The sequence below is a fragment of the Micromesistius poutassou genome (genome assembly GCF_964030765.1).
Source record: "Micromesistius poutassou genome assembly, contig: SCAFFOLD_3713, whole genome shotgun sequence".
Classification (NCBI taxonomy): domain Eukaryota; kingdom Metazoa; phylum Chordata; class Actinopteri; order Gadiformes; family Gadidae; genus Micromesistius; species Micromesistius poutassou.
The window spans coordinates 8,483-30,294 of record NW_028179462.1 but is presented as its reverse complement, the minus strand read 5'-3'; the positions used below and the strand labels follow the sequence as shown (position 1 = coordinate 30,294).

Sequence of the window (21,812 nt, the reverse complement as noted above, 5' to 3'; positions counted from 1 at the left end):
GATTAGCTGGGGGGCGCGAGACGTCCCGACGGGGACACTGGGAACATGTGTACAAGGGGGCAGGGTGAACCAGGGGTGGTCCGACGGGGAATTACTCTGCTCCTGGTTTTGCAAAGGGTTTTTTTTTTTTTTTTACGTTAAAATGTTGACACACAAAAAAAACGTGTGAGTGTGTGTCCTACAAACACTTCCCGTTTCCCTGCCGACATTGTTTTGCCGACATTCATACTACTCAAAAGGTCAAGGTCGTTGACCTTGACCTACTCGCGCAGGCCGCCCTACTCACCGTTGCGGATGTCCTTCATGTCCAGGTGAATGCTGGACATCAGGATCCCCACGGCCTGGGAGCGCTTGTTGCTAAGCAGCTTCGCCACCTGCGCCACAGAGAGTTCCGATAGGCTATTACTATTTACACACGTGTACACACACACACACACACACATCAGAACTCCTTTAACCTCATCAGACAGAACCCCTTTACATTATCATGAACAATACACATCATAACCCCTTTGCCTTATCGGGCAGAAGCCCTTTATCTCAGAACACATCAGAACCCCTTTACCTTGACATACACAGTACACACACAAACCCTTTGACCCCTCAATCATGTATCTTTGTACAAAGGAAAAGAAAAAACCCAAATGGCAAATAGTCCCACAAATAGTATGCAGGATATTAGTGTCTAGTTGAGTTATGATGATCTATGATCTCCTTCAGGGTCACGCAACAATGACACACAGCTAACCTCTTTTTTAACATTATTCATTCGCTGGCCATAGAAAATGTATTTCATGTGTGCAGCGTGGGGTGGGTTCTCACCAACATGACATGTTCTCACATTATGACTCCTCCACTCGCAGCAATGTTACGGCTCCTTTGGTGCACAAAAGCACGCAAACCACCCGATACCACCGCACACAATAGCAAATCAGGCAAATACAGAAGTCACCTTGCATCGCGAGCGACACACTCAAGGACAAATCATATCTCGAGATATAATTTGAACAGTGCGAGAGTTGAATAATGGGTCAGTGTCGCGTCTCATGCATAATACAAAAATATCTGAGGCGATCCAGGGAACCACAGCCTGGGCTGTGAACGCATACGTCGGCTTTGCAGTAGAAAGCCATCAGTGGCGAGTCGGGGGGGGGGGGGGGGGGGGTGCTGCGTGTACGGGGGGATATAGGAAACCAAAGTCTACCACCATCCAGACAGAATGCTTCCACTCAAACCAGATCACACAGACCGCAGGACCTCTAAAGAACACTGGGAGTTGTACTGTGTCAGGGCTAGCCCCAGTGGCTTTGCTCTCTCCCGGCGCAGCCACAACTTCAAGGGACAAGGGGCCTGTAGCGCGACGAGACGCGCGGTTACTTCCTGCGACGACCCCGCAGGCAGACAGGGAAAAGGGGGGGGGGGGACGGGGGAGGGGGGGGGGACGGGGGGGGCTGGAGGAGTCGGTTCCAATGTGAATGAGTTGGGTTTTTTTTTAATCGGTTGACAGGCACATCACATACAGTATATAAAGACTCCCGCTGCACGACTGGACTTTGACGATGTCAGCGAACACTCTTGAATGGGATCACTTTGGGTTTGATGCTGTACAAAGTAATAACGGCCGTTTTTACCGTTTTTTTTTGACGATTGACATGAACGTAATTAGAAATTGTATTTGAAATGAGAAACATGTTTTTTTTTCGACGATAATATTACAAAACAACAGAATCATCAGAGAAGATTCTCTGTTAAAAGCTTTTGAAATTGCTCAGATCAAAAGCACATGTTTCCTAAGTTTGGGGTTTTGAGGAATCATTTAGGTCACGGCAATCGTCTACAAATCTTGACTGAATGACAAGTTCTGATGACATTATTTGATTAGCGATTCAATAGTTTGTTATAAACATTTGCCAAAATGGATTGTCATAGTTCCTACACAACTCTAGATCTCGTTTGGGGGGAAACAAAAATCAGCAAAGATCAATTTGTTCAGCTTAAATAATCCATGCAACAAGAGAAGGGAGCGAGATTTGCCTTTGAGAATCTTGCAAAAAACTGATGCTGGATCTGTGAAGATAAAAGTTTGCCTTTTTCTTTCTGAAGTGGAGGATCATTAAACGTTTCATCGTAGCGCTTCTTCATATCCCCACCGAGGCCGCTAAAAAAATCCTGGCATGGCGTTCAACTCAACTTCAAGAGCACGTATTTTCAAAAAAAAAAAAAAAAGCGTTGTGTAAAAAGATTGATTCACGGTTCAAATGAGAACCTCACTGAAACAATGCATATAGAAACGTTTATTAGGGGGAAGTCTTTGACAGACCCCAGAGAACAGGGTCAGCCATGGCAGCCTCCTGGTCTCCAGCCCCCCTGGTCTCCAGCCCCCCCTGGTCCCCAGCCCTCCTGGTCCCCCAGCCCCCCTGGTCCCCAGCCCCCCTGGTCCCCAGCCCCCCTGGTCCCCAAGCCCCCCCTGGTCTCCAGCCCCCCCTGGTCCCCAGCCCCCTGGTCCCCCAGCCCTCCCTGGTCCCCAGCCCCCCTGGTCCCCAGCCCCCTGGTCTCCAGCCCCCTGGTCTCCAGTCCCCCTGGTCCCCAGCCCCCCTGGTCTCCAGCCCCCCTGGTCTCCAGCCCCCCTGGTCTCCAGCCCCCTGGTCTCCAGCCCCCCTGGTCTCCAGGCCCCCCTGGTCTCCAGTCCCCTGGTCTCCAGCCCCCCCTGGTCTCCAGCACCCCCTGGTCTCCAGCCCCCCCCTGGTCTCCAGCCCCCCTGGTCTCCAGCCCCCTGGTCTCCAGCCCCCCTGGTCTCCCAGCCCCCCCCTGGTCTCCAGTCCCCCCTGGTCTCCAGCCCCCCCTGGTCTCCAGCACCCGGTCTCCAGCCGCTCTGAGGGTGAGTTGCTGCTGCTGTTGATGCGTTTATGGACTCATTTCTCTCCTCTTGCTCCATTCGATTAGTTTATGAGGACATGTGTGTGCTCAGCTGCAGCGGCTGACGTCAAAACGGACATCAGCACTGTGCTCCAGGCGGAAGGTTTTATGATCCAGACTCCAACACACACGCACGCGCGCACGCACGCACACGCACACGCACACACACACTCTCTCTCACTGATACACAGACTCACTCACTCTCACACACTGACTCACACATACTCACACTCTCATAGTGTCACACACTGACACGCACAGTTACACACACACACGCACACACACACACACACACACACACACACACACACACAAACGGCTGGGCCCCGTCATGTGATCGGTGTCCTGGAGGAGGCCCACAGCGTCACTGCTGTCGGTGACGCATGGACCGGCCTGGCAGGACGCAACGGTTGACGCTCTTAACAATCGGCTGGAGTGTGTGTCATGAGCTCATCCATGGGAGGGGGGAGGGGCGGGGTGGGGGGTGGTACCCTGATGCCCAGGGGGGGTCATCATCCCACAACCCATTACCCTTTACCCCTCAGAGATTCTTCAGGCTCATGCCACACCCGTCTCAGGAGGCTGAGGAGTAGAGGCAGTAGAGGCTGGGTCTGAGAGGACCAGCAGTAGAGGCTGGTTCAGTCTCCTGATCAGGCTGAGGACCAGCAGTAGAGGCTGGGTCTGTCTCCTCATCTGGCTGAGGACCAGCAGTAGAGGCTGGCTCTGTGTCTCCTGACGCCCGTCAGGCTGAGCCCTCCTCATGTCTCTTCATTTTTTATTCTCCTGCCGGCACAGAAACATCTCTCAAAAGCTCCCATTAGTCAACGTAAACCAGCGTGCGTTGTTGGTTGCCAGGCCTCTGTTTCCCATCCATCAGTGCCTGGTACTTAGAGGTGTATTAGCCAGGCAAGACCGGCACGCAATTCGCAGTGGCTCCCGGACCGCGTAATTACAAAGTTTACAGTGCAGAGTCCCCCCCCCCCCCCCCCCCCCACTGTGCGGATCTGTGTTTCATTGCTGAGGCGGCGGTGCGAGTCGGTGTGTTTAGATGACACGCGTTAGTCGTAACATTCCACGTCACATTCCCCTTCTGGGAATATGAAGTGAATGTCACTTTGAGTCTGAGTATTCGGCAAATCGTCCCATGTGTTCCCCCCCCCCCCCCACCCCCACCCCCACCCCGTCAAGGAGGGAGGGAGGAGTTTTAACTCGGCTCAAACAAGGGAATAACACACAAAAAAAAGGAAATGACAGAAAGAGGCGTCCTGTGGCGTCCCCCCGGAGGAGAAGGATTCCGGCCCCCGGAATTCAACCGACCGAGTGTGATATAAAGGACATGGGACGGTGCAGCTTACAGTGTGACTGCAAACCTCAGGCCTAGAGAGGAGCGCCAGAAGAGTAACTTCATCACAAATTACAGCTCCCAGGCCTTCCCCTCCTGGCCCCATCGCCCCCCCCCCCCCCCCCCCACCCACCACCCCCCTCCGCTCTGTCGACAGTCGTCGCCCACGGTGAGGTTTTTCCTCAACCGCACGCGAGCTGCTGGCTCCGTGCCACTGGATGGTCAGAGGGGAGGGGAGGGGAGGGGGGGGGGGGGGGGGAGTCTGGAGGGAGCCAGACCTTACCACACATAATAACTGTCTGGCTGCAGCAGTTCCTCCTGTCAATCAGGAGTCTGGGAGTCACAGGGACTGGGAGGGGGAGGGAGGGGGAGGGGGGGGGGGGGGGGGGGGGGGGGGGGGGTGGGGGGGGGGCTAATGGAAGAGGGGGAGAATGGGAGAGAGGGGGGCTCTGTATGAACCACCACACACACCCACACCTACACAAGAACACACACACACACACACACACACACACACACCTTCCCGTGCACACATCCACACCTACACAAGAACACACACCACACACCTTCCGTGCGCACACGCACACGCACACACCTACACAAACACCTTCCCGTGCACACACGCACACACCCACACCTACACACACACACACACACAGGAGCGTACCTGCTTGGCCTTGGACTTGCTGAGGTATCCGATATGGGTTTCTTCTTCTCCTTGACGGTACTTTTGGAGAAGAGTTCCACAAAGTCGTTAAAGTCCACCGTGGGCTCCTCAATCTTCTCCCACACCAGAGAGCCGCTGCAGGGTCTGCAGACGGGGGGGGGGGGGGGGGGGAGCGCACAACGCACGCCAGCATTAGCACTGGCACACCCTTCAGTCACGCGCCACGACGGCTCCTTGTGTCACGTCGGCGTCAGAACACATTTGTACACAGTTTGTGCGTTTTTGGTGGTTTTGTGACACATGCTAAAGGGCTCTTTATGGTCCCACCACGTTCAACGCAACGCAAGGACCACGCAGACGCTTCGACGGAGTCGTGAACCTTTATGGTCCGACTGGGTCTGCGTCGGGTCTTAGTGAGCGGACCGATCACACAGCCCCTTGCGGCTGCGTCGCGGAAGGTCGACGGAAAGGTTACAATTTTTGGGAGGCGCACGTCAGACACGTATGTCCTTGGCGACTAGGGAGGCGTCCGGCTCATCTGAGGAGCCATTCATTCACGTATCAATTCTAGAGATACCAGGCAGGCAAGTTTCCCCACTGTGGGACTAATAAAGGATTATCTTATTCTTGTCTTATCTTAGACCAGGTGTCTGAGAAACCCAGAGGCTCAGGGCCACAAAAACAAGTGTAATGGCCACAGACAGCCCAAGGGACCAGAACGCTATAGGTAACGAATCGATGCCCTGCTAAACGTATCTCCACGCGTGACTATACAATTCCCCCTACTTTCGCTTCGTAGACATCGTACCAAACTTTTAACAAATAAAGTGAGTTAAAATCGATCCTGACTCGGGCGACCTTCTCTAAAAGAAACACGGCAGTTTGCAGTTTGCTTGGGGTGTGACGAACGCAGAGTGAGTGTCTTTTCAGAACACAGCACTTTTTACTTTACACACCCGAGTTTACACGCAAGAGGTCAAAGAGCTCTCCCGCTCATTATGAAGGCTGCAGCTCTGGCACTCAAAGCAATGAGCATGTCCCTGTTCTATCCATCCTCGACTAAACACGATCACGTTGTTTGTCTCATTATGCTTTCATATGACAGCTAAAGTGTTTGCCTTGACTTTATTGGAGGCATAAGTTATGGAGGTTATTGATATCGACGTATGCACATTTCCCGTATGGGGCCGGGGCATATGGCAAATCGTTATTCACCACAACACCTTGAATGTATTTTCCACTGTAATAATATTGCCATGGCTCTTGGAGAGTGGGGGCCGAGTTTTTCATTGTGAATGGTCAAGTTTCCACGTTCTCGTGAACCCCCTCGCGTACAAAGATTCATGTCTGTCTCCACTTTGCGTGTTCAGCCAAGCATTTTATTTATGTTCTATCTGTAAAGTCTATCACCGGTCATGGAACAAACCTGCGCCTCTCAGACCGTTGACACAGGCTGGCTATCAGATTATATTATGCCACAGCACCGCCCCGCTACAAGTCCCTTAATGATCGAGTTAAGCGATTTTGCAACTTAATGGGTAAAAATGGAAACAGTATGTTTCAAGCCCTCACTTAATTATTTGATGGTATGTTTATACGTTATATTAAAGTACATTATAAGCCATGCCAAGGAGAGGCAGCCCCTCAGTGTGCGTCCTCAAAAGTGTAATGGATACCAGGAACCACGAAGTAAACATGAATTCATGAAAAGACATGTTTACGTTAGCCGCTGTTCTGTTGCAGCGTTCGACGCTCACCTTCAGCCCAGTCGGTCTATAGCGTGGTCCTGCGTTGGTTTAATGATCCCTTCATGTGGGCATTTGTTTTGATCAAAGGTTGACATTTCATCTAGCTGGAGGTGTGTAATTTTACTTCATCAAACCCTGATGCTTGATCATGATAAGTCACAGCAAAAACAGCAAAAGACCACAATGCAATCAAAATACCAAAGTAATAGCTAGTTTAATTATGTGTAATTAGAATAGATTATGTAATGTTTTGATGACAGATTTGCGTTTCGTAACTCCTTACTTCTTGGCGTTGAGCTGGATGCGCGTCCAGTAGAGGGGCTTCATGGGTTTGGAGGGCTCCAACACCGCCTTGCCAGGGGCCGCTGCAGGGGCCACCGGGGCGGGCATCGCCCCCGGGGGAGGCGGGGGCCCGAACCCTGGCGGCGGAGGGGGGGGCCCCATGCCCGGGGGTGGAGGTGGAGGAGGTGGCCCCATGCCCGGGGGTGGAGGTGGTGGTGGAGGTGGGCCCATGCCCGGGGGTGGAGGTGGTGGTGGTGGTGGAGGTGGGCCCATGCCAGGGGGTGGTGGTGGTGGTGGAGGGGGACCAAACCCGGGTAGGGGTGGTGGTGGTGGTGGTGGAGGCGGATGTGCTTGCCCAGGCAACGGTGGTGGAGGAGGGGGAGGAGGAGGAGGAGGGGGGGCAGCAGCACCACCTGGCAAAGGCGGGGGAGGCGGTGGGGGAGGGAGGGAGAGACCCGGAAGCGGAGGTGGTGGTGGTGGTGGTGGTGGTGGCGGCGGAGGACAGACGCCGCCCACCTGCAGCCCCTTCTGGCAGGTGCACACGAAGCCCCCCGTCGCCGTGGGAACAGCGGGGCTCGGCAAAGGCAGCGGGGCAGGAGCGGAGGGCGAGGTCTGGGCCGAGGCCTCCCGGCTCGTCCTGCCTGCCGTCCCCCCGCCGGCGCCGGCGCCGGTGGGCGGAGCCTCGGGGCGGCCGGCGGGGCCCTCCGCCAGGCGGCCCTGGAGCGCTCGGACCTGCAGCCGCAGCTCGGCCACGGTGCGTTCCAGCAGGGGGGCCGGACGGCCGCCGGCGCCGGCGCCGCCGCCGTCGTCCGAAGGCTTTGACCCGACGGCGTGTGTCTGTGGAGGGGAGGACGACGGATGATGATGAACGTACACGGGAGTGTAAGGACATTTGTTGTTTCTATCAACAGTCAAAGTCAGATTTATTGTCTTATTACTTCACATGTAGACCACCGCAAAAGGCACCGGAGAAAATTGTCGTGGCAATTTAACTTTAACAGATATTGCGTCTAGGACAGATGAGATTTCCCACTGCAAAAAAGCACACGATACATTGGAAAGCAATTATCCTAGGTTTAATGCACGCATACGTTAGACTCCTCTCTAGCAGAGTGAGTCCAGAATACAGTTTGACAGTTTGAGTTATTTATACCGTTTCAGATCCTCCCCATATTGCAGATGTCAATAATCAAATCAAGTAATGTTTGCCCGAAACACAGAGTCGCCTGTGTTCTTATCAAGCAGAAGAGTGCCTATAAGAGGATGTCTTCTCCTTTGTGACCGGTTTACCCAAGTACGAAGGTTAACACTATTGGTTGACTCTAAGGAAGGTAGGCTGGCGACCCATAGAGAAGGGAAGGTGGGATCGCTGACCACAGCACAAGGGCATTGATGCTGAGGAGGAAGGTGGGACAGCTGACCAGAGCACATGGGATAACATTTTGACGACATCGCTCACTTGTGAGGTGGCTGAATCAAGCACAAAAGGTCAATGAATAGTCGACTCTGGGCAGGATGGCAAGACAATACGCGAAAGGAAAGAACAAGGCCTAAGTTATAAAATGAAACAACGTGTCGATTTTTCCATCACAAGACGCTTCCCGCTGTCCCACGGTGAACAGATGTGAAGTGATAAGACAAAGACAACAGATAAGGCAAGACGTATCCTGACACAACTAAAAGGAAACATTGAAGTGCACACAGAAGGACATTACTCATGTTAAAAAAAGATAGACAATAAAATATAATACAAATATAAGAGTGTACTATGGACATGTATGAAGTAGCAGCAGCATAGGTTTCTGTATAATATAAGATCATTTAAGTTGTTGTAGTGCAAAAAAGGCGGTCAGTAATATTATTAATTATATCAATTTAAGACAAGTATATTTCATTTGTTCAGCCCGGGTACAGTGTCAAAGGGCCATTGTACGAAGGTATTATTTATTATCATCATGTGATTATATGTGGAGCTTTTTATGTCCGTCCATCTGGAGAAAAAAAAAGATAGTGGGACAGACTGATGGACACACACAGACAGACGGGCGATGTGTCCATCCATTCCATGATCTTGTTTTGCTTTAGAAAGATAATGGGAGGAGTATGGAAGCTGAAGACACAGGCTTTTTCAATTGTGTGGTGTGTGTGTGTGTGTGTGTGTGTGTGTGTGTGTGCGTGTGCGTGTGTGTGTTGCTTTTGAACGTTTTGGTATGAAAGCAGCAGCAGCAGCCAAGGGCTTTGAGGCAAGACCTCAGGAAACAAAAACTAAATACAAAAAAACAATAACCCACCCCCAACACAATCATTTCAGCGGAGCGACCAGTGCACAGTGATCGCTAACCACAAAACATCCAGCATCGAGAGAGCAGCCCGGTAAACTGCGCTATGGTGGGCCGGAGTAAGCAGGGTCAAGGAAGTCCAATCTGTCCGCAATCCATCAGACTCCTGGCTCCAGACTGCTTGGTTTCGCGATGGAGGGGAACAACGGGGAAGGGATGCGGTCCACAGGGAGTCTCCATTCCTGGACGTATAGCTGTACAAACCTCCTAGCGTGACTCACGGAGGGCTTGTTTCTCCAAGGCTTTCCTTGACGCGCGGTGGTGAAAGGTGGTCACTGTATTGTGAAGCGACGTGCCAACAGAACGGTTGTGCGAGACAAGCCTGCCCTCTCGTGGCCGGACTGTGGTATTGCACCACTCGGTTTATTTAGACAGAAATGCGTGATTTTTTTTGTTTGGATAGGTTTAAAGAAATATCAGTATCACCAGAATCAACAGAAAAACCAACACTCACACTCAAAACAAAACACAAAAAAACAGAAAAATAACCGTTTGTATAATGTCAATGGGATTGGTAACCACAAAGCTCCACAAAAAAAAAAAATAATAAAAGCTACCTGGCAGTTTATTCCTCCTGGTGTTTTGATGCTGGCTGGCGGGAACCCCTGTTGTGTTCTCCCAGGTTTCCTCCCGCCGTACAGCTCCCAGAGATGGCCGGGCACCTGAAGACCCAGAGCTGCCCACGTGTACAGCTGCTCCTCCTGGTGTGGGGGGGGGGTTTGGGGAGAAACAGAGAAGAGAAGCAGTGACGTTGACCATGGTGATTTGGCTTGGATCATTTGTTTGCTGTCCGTGGAGCCTGTCAATTAATGTGAGGAAAGAGCTGCTTGGGTACGATCGGAATGCAATTTATGAAAGGAAGCCGGAGTGGGAGTAGGGAAGGACTTGGTGGATAATGCTTTAGAGACGGTCGTAAGTGCAATATATCATACCCCTTTAACTTATGTAAGCTTGACATCTGCTATACTATTTATATTTATTTATTCCAGTGCATTCGGCTGGGTCTTATTCATTTTTACTTTGATTTTTTTTGTGCCACATCTGATTAAACCGCTCCGAAACAAATGAATGATTTCTCTCCAAAGTCGAAGGGGAACATTATCAATCAAAACAAAAAACAACAACAATAACAACAACAAAACAGAAACCAAACCTTACTAAATTAATCTTCTAACATTTGTAGATGGCAGACCATATATCAACAAAATATCTGATGGTATTATTTCTTAGGGGAATTTTTTTTTTAAATATTCACATTTAGCCTATTCTTATCCTGGTATATGTATTACTGTATTAAATGATTGGGCAGTAGCCAACATGCCCAATGGTTTACTATGACGTGTTTTAAGCTTTGGGTTAACCAGCCAAAAGCATCTGAATTAGGCTCCTCAAACGGGGAATCATTCTGTGTTGTATTGATATCCCATTGATTATGGTATTAAGTATTTAGAGAGACCCCCTGCAGAGAGAGAGAGGTCATGTCACAGCCTATCAGATCGTCTTGAGACTACTTAGAAACCGTCTGAAAAAGAAGAAAGAAACACAGACTATCCCTGGGAAACGGGGACGTCTGGTCACCCTATCCCATTCGTTCTTGGTTAGCCAGAAATTCTTGGTAATTCTTATCTTTAAGCAATTACTGAATTAACCAATCAGAGTATGGCGCATGGCGCATGACATGTTGTCAACAAGAGTTGTTGTTCTGAACCAGAGCACTCCTACTGAAAGTTTAGCTTCAACTTCAGTTGGTTACGTTGGATCCTTTAGATGATTTTTTTTTTTTTCTCTCAACACAAACGTGGAAGTGCCACAACTGTACCATCATGTATAAAGGGAAATAATAAATACTGAATAATAACAGTGAGACTAAATATGGAAGGACGGAAGCCATGGTTGTGAATGTTGACTACAACATTCACCATTGCTGGTTGCTTTTTGTGAGCAGGCCGGGTTCAGCATCCTGAGTGTCAGATGCTATTTGTTCCAGTGGAAGAGATGGCCCCGCGGGTGATGTTTTATTTTGTCTCTGCCAGGACAAAACCTTGCATCTAGCAGACCCCAGACAACCTAAGCTATTAAACCTGACCCTCGGCCACTCAGACAAGCAGTCCAAAGTTCAGTCCAAAGTCCGTGACGGCTAGGTATAAACAGGGCCAGTGGAGTGGGCTCTCTGACCCTGTACACTGGTGAACTTTCAGCAGGGTAAGAGCAGACTGAGCCCTAAGCACGCTTGCATAACACAGCGGGCAGATGGTCTGCACAAGCAGGCTGGGTTAAGAGAGACTAAGTGAGTATTTCAGGGTTTGTTATTATGGCAACCATGCATGGAAGTGCCTGGGAACGCACGCTTCCACATGACTTTGTGTGTTTGCGCGCATGCAGTCCCCATTTGATCATGTGCACGGTAATGCAAGTGCACACGGTGTGTGTGTGTGTGTGTGTGTGTGTGTGTGTGTGTGTGTGTGTGTGTGTGTGTGTGTGTGTGTGTGTGTGCGTGCGTGCGTGCGTGCGTGCGTGCGTGCGTGCGTGCACGCCAATCCCAGAAGAGTTATGTAACCAGTGACTAAAGCCCATCTGTTCGACTCGAAATCAGCTTAAATGGCCCAAAAATAATGTCCAGCACAGCCCTTTAAACACATTCAATGCTCGAAATAGCTCAAAGGAATGAGATGATATCGATATCCTAAATGCAGAGAGATCCTTAAATCGGATGCCATTACACATATAAACAGGCTTTTTAAAATAGGTTATTCATTTCACAATTAGGTATTAAGTAGAGCCTGACCCATACTGGATTTTAGTGGCGGGTGACGATATTAGGGAGTAAATAATTACCAATATCAATTTATCGACCGGCATTCAACATATTCTGTATATATATATATCGGCCGTTATTCAATATATACTGTATGTCCTGGGGGATTTTCTGCTGCTTACCCTGTAGCAATGCTTTGGGCCTACGGACCATCAGGTTCAAATCATGAGGTAAAGGAACCAACCCACTGTATCAGTAGGAGCTACTGACCTTCCCACACAACATGATTTAAAAGAGTTGGGAGCGTTTACCTGGATGTGCTCGGTTAAAGCATTTAGAGGTTCAACCACCACAGAAGAGGGTTAATAAAAGAGGTAATTACAAATATAAATCAAAATGATAGGCCGATATTAGCCGATAAAATCAACCGATATATATTGGTCGGGTCCTAGTATTAAGTGCACATCCAATCCCTCCTAAAGCCCAGTTCAGCTATACATGTAATAAAACCAGTGTGGCCCTGGTGAGGTGTGGTGCCTGGGAAATACTGTAAACACAACGGGATCGCTTTAATGTCCTAGTCGATGAACATTTTACGCGATGTGTGTACACCATCACCCCTGTGCTAATAAAAGCAATGCGCTCATGTCGATCTACCCAGTTGTTACCCATCTGTACTTCCTGGTGTGTACATTACAAAGACGTGGCAGGCCGTCAACACCGTCCCTAAATCACGTTAACGATCCCAGGGCTTCTTACGCTGAAGCCGGCCGCCGTCGGGGTGTCCTCCGTGCCGGCGATCGGCTCCACTAGGGCGGCCCCGTCGCTGAAGGGCTGCAGGAGGCCCAGGCGCAGCATGTGGTGGCACAGCTCTCTGGCCTCTTGCCCCGCGGACACGCCCTCCGCCTGGGGCCGCAGCCGTTCCAGAAGAGTCCGGCCTGCAGGGGGGGGGGGGGGGGGGAGGGGGGGGGCAGAGAGACAGAGGCTTAAGGCTAGGGCTGCTCGATTATGGAAAAAAAAAATCATAATCACGATTATTTTGGTCAGTATTGAAATCTCGATTATTCTTGAGTTTGGAAACATGATGCGTTTATTCATAATTTCTCTCGAACTCGAAAACTTTTTAAATGAGAACTTTGAAATTTCCCCTTAAAAAAATACACAAAATGGTCAAATAGAAAATGAAGTCCAGATATGAATCCAGCTGTTCTGCAATTTCTATAAAAAAAAGAAAAATTGAAAAAATTTGAAAAAAAAATCAAAATAAAAAAATCGTTTCAACTCGATTATATTAGTTTGCTGATCGTTTCACTCTGAAATCGAAATCGCGATCAAAATTCGATTAATCGCCCAGCCCTACTTAAGGCTTCGTTACGGTTCCACGTCGACACCACGCAAGGGGGCCTTACGGACCCATTACGACGTAATGGGTCCACAAGGAGGGTCCGCAAGGACGTAATCATTACGTCCTTGCGGACCCTCCTTGCGTCCACAGCGAGGGCCTGACGTGCGCCTCCCATAACATTTTAACCTTGCGTCGAGGCGACACAACAGCAAGGGCTCTGATTGGTCCGCTTACTAAACCAGACGCAGAACCAAAACAGGTTCATCGAAGCGACTGCGTGGTAATTGCGTTGCGTCAACGTGGAACCATAATTAAGCCTTTAGAGAGACAGACCTCAGAGGGAGAAGGCCCAGAGTGAGGGACCAAAAGAGACCGGGAGAGAGGACACAGTAGGGGGGGGGGGGGGGGGGGGGGGTGGAACTAGAGAGGAGACAGTGATAACATTAAATAACAGACAAACAAACACAAGGGTAGGGGGAAAGAGCAAGGGCAATACATAGGTCGTTACCACCATGAGACAGACAGACAGACAGAGAGACAGACCAGACAGGCAGACAGACAGACCAGACAGACAGACAGACAGACAGACAGACAGACCAGACAGGCAGACAGACAGACCAGACAGGCAGACAGGCAGACAGGCAGACAGACAGACCAGACAGGCAGACAGACAGACAAATCTCTCCTGTCTAACGAGATCTGCTCTTCTGTCTGAAGGGCAGCAAATAGGCTGAACAAACTTGTCTTGTCAAACAAGATCAGTCTCTCCCACCAATCTACCGATGCACATCCAGCATCTCCAGCAAGGGCAAGGTCGGCATCGCCAACATCTAGTGAGGAGGTCATGGCCTACTTAGCACACTAACGGACGCTGTCCTGTATTTATACATTTAGATGGGTTTTTTTTGCAAACAAGATTAAACATGTCAATAGTGCAGTGGCGATTCTAGACCGGTTTTAATGGGGGGGCCGAGATGGGGCCGGCTTTTCTGTTAGAGGGGCGTTGGATCGCGGACGAGCGCTATTGCGGGCGCGATTGTTGACGGGGGGTGGGGTTGGCTCGTTCGGGGGGGGGCCACAGGGGGGGCCGGACTCAGAGTTACGGGGGCACTGGCCCTCCCTGTGGCCCCCCCTAGAACCGCCACTGCAATAGTGAAACACGTGCATTTGACCAAACAAGCGGTAGAGGTTGTTAGTCGAACCCAGATGTTCCTTCCAGAGATGTGATAATGAAACGGCCGCATGTGGAAGAGCTCTCCGGCATTGAAATGTTAAGCAGGGATACAAAACAAGACATGTGCTAATTGCTTTGCCCTGCGGATTGACTAGATACGACTAAAAATACATCAAACACAACATCCTAATTGACACTATCCATTCAGCGATGAGCCACTGCATTGGAGATGCCCACTAAAGAGCACATAGTGAGTGGCCAAGCTAGGCAATTTTTCTAAACAATGACATTGGCTACTTTTCCATTCACCATCGAGGGTGAGAACGCTGCCTCAAAGGTCTGCTCACCTCGGGGGAACCTGCTGAGGGAAAACAAACCATTATAGAATGGAGATAATGGATGCCATTATTGATACCGCCTGCTAGGACCGCCAGTGGAGAGATATGCTATAAATGGTCACGTTTGAGCTGCAGAAAGCAGCAGACATGCAAACAGAAAACAATGCCAGGCCACTGACATCCAAAGAGGTAGACAAACTAATCACACAAAACAATCATATACATATATATATATGAATACAGCTTGATTAAGTGGTATCTTACTAAATGTATGCGTCGTACAATAACACGAGTGCATAAATTCTTGCTAGAATGGTGAATGCGAGCTACTCTCTGGCAGAGTGCAGCTGAACACGACCGGGCTCTAGAGCAGACCGTTCCACTGAGCTATTGTGGGGCAAGACCGCGCTAACCCATTAGCCTGAGTGGAGGACGCCTCGGGTGAAAGAGGATCAGACACTAAAAGCAGTCCGTCCCCAGGCCCTCGGCTGCGTTGATAGTATGACTTTGTGCCACATACTGTAATGGACAGACAAAGACCGCATCCCCCGTAAGGTCAGAGGGAAGAATTGTGAGGGATAATAATTGCTATAATCTCATTGTTGTAATCTTTGTTATAATCTGTGTTAGGGCTTCACAGGGGATATTCTGGGTTTTCTGTCATCCCCGACAGCAGACGACAGCACACGAGGCACTGGTAGAAGCGGGGGGAAACTTCAACTGGGAAATAGCAGGAGCTAGAAATGGAAAAGGTGTTGAGGCAAAAATAGCCCCTCTAACAAGTTTCTGGTACAATTCACTGGGAGAAAGTGTGAAAGACTGAGCCGATGACAATGACTGAGCCAATGACAAAAAAGTGTTGGTTCATGGGGATGTAAGATATGGTGTCAATAAACAGAAACGGGATGAATTCACAATCGTTTGTAGACCAAGACCCACTCATGGCATTGAAACAAAGATTCCACCAAACATTAATTTAAAAAAAAAATACTTCAGCCTCCATTACATTGCTTTTCCAAAAGAAAGCTTTGGTGAAGCACTAGACTTCAAAATAAATAATAGAATGTCCCCAGCTATAGAAGAATAAGCCTAGCACACTACTGGTCTTAGCAGCAAAGCCCCACTATATTTAGAACAGAAATGTCAAATCACTTCTCGCAGTTTCCTTCTAGGGGGGAAAAAGGCACACATGAACACGGCCGCACGCACACGCACACACACACACACACACACACACACACACACACACACACACACACACACACACACACTTAATCAGTGTTTGGAAAATCGTCTTCTCCAGAGTCCTGTGTCACACTCAGTCAGTTTAAGCTTTTTTTCCACTTTCTTGTGGAACACACAGTTGTGTGTGGTGTGACCGGGCCCACGTGCTGAATGGATCAGAGTCACATGAAACATTGAACCGGTTAGTGTCAGTCCAGAGGGTCACTTGGACAACAACAACAAGACTCCAGCGTTGCGTTTGCAATGCAGCACTCAGATAGACCGAGGTAGAAGAAGATGGAGATATCAGAGATCGCATCTGCCCTACAATGGCGTGTGGCTTCAGGAAACCCATTGTGAATTTGGTTTTGTCATGTCGTGTATTTATTTAAACGTCACTTGTTGTCTGTTGGGGGGGGAGGGGAGGGGGGGGGGAGAGAGAATGCTAGAGAGTGGTGAAGAGAGATTGCTAGAAAGAGAGAGAGAGAGAGAGAGAGAGAGAGAGAGAGAGAGAGAGAGAGAGAGAGAGAGAGAGAGAGAGAGAGAGAGAGAGAGAGAGAGAGAGAGAGAGAGAGAGGAAGAGATGTGTGTGCAGGGCATCCCATAGCTGGCTTTGGGCGCTAAGTAATGCTGTCAGCTGCTTTATGAGCACACACACACGCAGACAGTAGGGAGCAGCTGAGCTCCTGACACTCAGCCCAACAGACACGAGGACAGGCCGACATTGTGTTTTCATAAAGGCGGGTCTTTGTTTTCAGACGAAACATCACCGCGCAGACCCTCAAATGCTTTGTCTGCCGTTCCTGTGTCACTGTCACACACACACACACACACACACACACACACACACACACACACACACACACACACACACACACACACACACACACACACACACACACACACACACACACACACACACACACACACACACACACACACACGCTGTCAGAAATTAGAAATCAGCAATTATTTTGTATTATATTATTGGCTCTGACACGGTTTGGTGGATAATTAGGGTTGATTCATTGACATAATAATTTAGACCAGGGGTGTCAAACGTACGGCCCGCGGGCCTAATCCGGCCCGCCAGATAATATCTAATGTCTATCAGAACTGGCCCGCCGGCATATCGCATTTCAGCGTTAACGCGTTGACGCGCGGTAACCCTGGTGCGTCAACTCCGGCAGCCCGTAATCCCGTACCCCCCCCCCCCGTCAACAATTCCGCCCGTGGACCCTGTTATAATGTGATGTCCCCAATTAATGTAAAGCAATTGGCCCGCCGGCATATCGCATTCCAGCGTTAACACGTTGATGCGCGTCTTGGCGCGGTAACCCTGGCACGTCAACTCCGACAGATCGCAACCCAATCCTCCCCCCCCCCGCGCCAACAACTCCGGCCAAGACTTCAATTTTGGCCCACTGTACAGTTTGAGTGTAACACCCCTGATTTAGACTTTCCATCAAAGTTATAACGTAACAATGTCCTCGTGTAATAGGCTCTTTATATTATAACGCAAAAGAGACAGGGGCACATTTTAAGAAATGAAATGCCTCTCTCCACTAGACACGTTACACTCCTACACTCATCGACTCTTATGATTACCATGATTTATTCATTACATTATTGGTTTGAGCGTCGTGCCGACATGATGGAAGTCAATGAAAAACTAAATAGGGAACAGCGGTACAGCAGATCCGGATCCACAACGAGAGGAATGTGTGCAATTGCTTCTGAGCGTGCCACAAGTGGGAAGCGGAAGAACTACGGGACTCACCGGAGAAAACGTCCAGGAAGGACCCCGAGGAACTGGAGCTCTTGTGCGCTCGGCCGTGCGCCCTCTTGGAGCCCAGGGTCCAGTACGCGCCGGCCGGTTGACTTCTCCTGGCCGACCCGTCAACCCCTTCCTGGCCGGACCTCAGCTCGTCCAGATCTCTGGACCAGTCCGCGGCGCCGGCGCTGGGAGGCCCCGCCACGGAGCAGGACCTCTGCCGGCGGGCCCTCAGACTCGGATCGTGTACTACTACTATGGCAGCGTCGTCCTCCGTCCTCCTGGGTACCTGGGGGCTGGTGAAGGGGGAGCTGACCGGCGAGGTGAGCTGCCTGGTGGTGGTCTTGACGTACGACGGGTGGATGGGCGGATAGAGCTTCACCCCCCCGGAGGACGCCAAGGAGGACTTCCGTCTCCGGGCGGCCCCCGGCGGCGGGCTCCCCGGCGACACGGATTGGTGGCTCTTGCGTCGATCCAGAGACAGGTAGTCCCGCCTTCCCGCCGCCGGCTCGTCCTCCTCTTCCCTGGTCAGAGTCAGGTCGAGGCTGCTCGCGCTCTTGGGCGGTCCCACGAGCGCGCCAGTCGAGGGGGCTAAAAGCAAATCGGGAAGGCACGCGTCCACGCGGTGGGACGCCATGATGTCCCCTGGCTCGAGAAACACCGGGCTGAGGTCCTGGGAGTCCTCGGCGCTCTCGAAGGAGGCGTACGCAGTCGTGTCGAGCAAACTGAAAGCGCTGTCTGTCTTTTGAAAGAGGCCGCCACTGATTGTCTCTGCGTCTACAGCCGAAGACGAGCAAGGGCCGCGCTCGCTCGGAGGGCCTGGTTCGGAGGGGTCTCTCGAAAGGGATGGCCTCTGGGCGGTTGGCTCGGTTTCCACTCGACCGATTTGGTCTTCGGCATTTGCGTGACAGGGCAGGGTAGCGGCGGGGTGCGCTTCGACGCGTGGGACGGGTGAAGGGGGAGACGTCGACTCTGTTTCAGAAGCAGCGGGCCCCTTGGTCAGCGGGTTTGGGTTGTCCCCCGTCGTCGGCCCAAAGCGCTGCTGCCTGATGGTCAGCTCGATGTCCGACAGGAGGTCCTCGTGGTCCGCCACCGCCGAGTGGAAACTGTAGAGGTCGGGGTCCGACGCCGAGCTCGTCTCCCTGTCCCCGTCGTCCACCATGGACCCGTTTCTGTCCAGACTGTCGTCTGAGATCGTGCCAATGTCGTCGGTGGACAGACTGCTTTCCAAATTGGCACCAGGGTCTGTTTTATCAACGTCGGACCTGTTGATGTCCAACATGTCCTCCTTGGAGAGGCCCTTCGCCCTGGAGAAGCTCTTTCTGATCCTCATGCTGGAAAACACAGAACCCTTCGACTCTTTCTTCTTGGGGACGTTTTCCGCCCCTGCTCCTTTGCTCGCGGCGCTCAGGGGTGTCTTCGGTTTTTTGTTCACCTCCACCACCTTGCCGTCGGCTCCCCTGTCCCCGTCGCAGGCCGGATCCCCACCGCCGGGACCTCTTCCCCCTGCCTTCTTCTGCTTCGCCTCCTGGTTCCCCATAGTCCTGAGGAGGCGCACGCCTTTGGCAATCAGGCCATGCTGCTGGAAACGAGCCTGGGCAGAGTCGACCCCCTCCTGGGCAGTGACTAACAACGCAGAACCTCTCCTGATGAAGCTCTGCCGCCTACGTCCCGCCGCGGGAGCCTGAGAGGCGGATGATGCTGCTGCTGCTGCTGCTGCTGCTGCTGCCGCTGCTGCCGCCTCTGCCTCTGCCTCTGCCTCTGCCGACGAGAGGTGGAGACTGGCGCCGGCAGTCACCGTCTCCCTACCACTCAGCGCTCCATCTCCCTCCCTCCCCGGCTTAGCCACGCTCGCTCGCTCATCCCTGCTCTCGCGCTGCCCCTCCCGCTTCGGCCGTTCAGCGGTCTTGCATAACGGGCTGCTGGTGGAGCGCGCCAGGCGAGGATGCTGCTGCGGTGGCACCGCCCCCGCCCCCGCCCGGTCGCCGCCGGCGGGCTCGGACCACTGCTGCTGTCGGGACGAATCCTGCTCTGGGATGTGTGGCTGCCGCGGCGCGGGGAGCAGCTGCGCGGAGTGCTGCTGCCTGTGGAGGAGGTTGGACACACTGCTCTTTCTCCTGCCTCTGAACGTGGTGCTGAAGAAGCTCTCCTTGAGGAAGGGCACCTGCGTCTCCACCGTCTTGATGCTCTGCATGATGTCCTGCGGTCTCTCTCTCTCTCGGGGTTCACTGGACAGGCTATAATTAGTGGGAGGGTAATGGGGAAGGCATTGATTACCGGTTTGTTTATACTTTGACCTGATAAAAAGGGGAGAGCAGAGAAGAGGGGAGGATACAGACTCATTAAAAATACATTGGTTTTCCGGGATTTGATATGGCATTTAGTATTCTGTTTAGCTTTCCCTTTTTTTTTTTACTGATTAAATGACAAGCTATGCCTATTTGTCAACTAAACATAACAAATATCTGGTACTCTGTGCTTGTGTGTGCGTGTGACATGCGGTAGTCTCTCAATTTTTCTCTCTGTCTTTAATGACTTTTCATTGGTGGCCTAAACAAGTTAAAGTTAAAAAACAAAGTTTACCCTGATTGTTTAAGGTCTAAAAAAGCTAATGTACCCTTGAGGTTCACTATTGTACTACTTGGTGCAATGTGGACGAGACATTTGCAAAGCCATCTACTAATGACATCACACTTGGGAGTGTCAAACCAGATGTTTGATAGATAGATAGATATATCGGACAATTACTACTATCAAAAGGTTTGCATAACCTCCTAAAGGCTGGTAATGGTTCAACGGTCAGTCACCTACTCATTAGGCTTTGATGACCTTTGTGTAAATGCGTGGTCAGGTTCTCCTTTAAAACGTACCCACTGTAAAAAGTTGGTCAAATGTAGCTATGACTTTATTGATTATTGAGCTTTCTTTTCATTGAGGTGAACGGTGTCCAGCCACAGTTCACTGGTCTACACGTCACTCCTGAAGACACCTTTTCATTAATAAACCCTTTTCACAGGAAAAACACAGGGGTAGCTCATAATGGTTCTGCCCCAGGGTTCCAGGGGACTAGACTAAACACAACACACTGACCGGGGTCCCAGGGGCTAGACTAAACACAACACACTGACCAGGGTTCCAGGGGCTAGACTAAACACAACACACTGACCAGGGTTCCAGGGGCTAGACTAAACAACACACTGGCCACGGACCCTCTTCTCTGACCCCGGTCATGGCACTGCGAACAGGTGTAGCCCCGAGACCGTGGTCGTTTTACACACCTGAATTCCGAAGATATGGTCCAGTTCAGAAGTTAATTTGTTGTGTTTTTCATTTGGTTCGGTGTGCGTTCACACCAGACTTTGCCCAGCGAACCAAATAAAACGATAGAGACATGTCACGCTGTTGAACGAGTTGCTCGTCTAATGGAAATTAAATCCCAGGGAAACTCACAACGTTCCCTGCTGCGGACAACAATAATAATGCAGCAGTAGCAACAACGTTGTGCGCTGTTGGATTCTTTCGTCTTGCTTTTAATGGTGTTCCTAAAAACCTTTTGGGTGTGATCCGCGCCCAATACGGGAAGCGAACCAAGAATGTGCGCAACATCGAGTGAAGTTGGGCAATGAGACGGTTAAAGTAAGGCGACCAGATTTCTGAAATTAAAATCGTGGACATTTGAGGTTTGGCAGTCATAAATCAACTTCATATTTGATTGTTTGTGAAATAAAAAAAAAGTAAATGAAACAAAGACATACTGACATTAAGCCTATTTAATTATTATCAAGGTAGGCCTATATGTTGTATTGTGGTAAATGATTGGGCAATAGCCTACATTCCCTGTGGTTTACTATGATGAGTTTTAAGCTTTAGTAAACCAGACCAAAAATAATCCAATGTAGCTACTCCAC

At 50.7% G+C, this 21,812-nt stretch overlaps 1 protein-coding gene across 1 annotated transcript; it reads right to left on the bottom strand.

Annotated features, from left to right (window-relative positions):
* Window positions 1-286: 286 nt before the first annotated feature.
* Window positions 287-20,098, bottom strand: LOC311372817 (uncharacterized protein; the record flags this gene model as incomplete). The annotated part of the gene is given in 9 exon segments (XM_084489772.1): window positions 287-374; window positions 4,926-4,948; window positions 4,951-5,060; window positions 6,957-7,368; window positions 7,459-7,792; window positions 9,852-9,995; window positions 12,809-12,987; window positions 17,911-19,568; window positions 19,674-20,098. Coding segments are annotated over 9 exon segments (3,373 nt in total), but the record flags the coding sequence as incomplete, so codon positions are not given.
* Window positions 20,099-21,812: the final 1,714 nt, after the last annotated feature.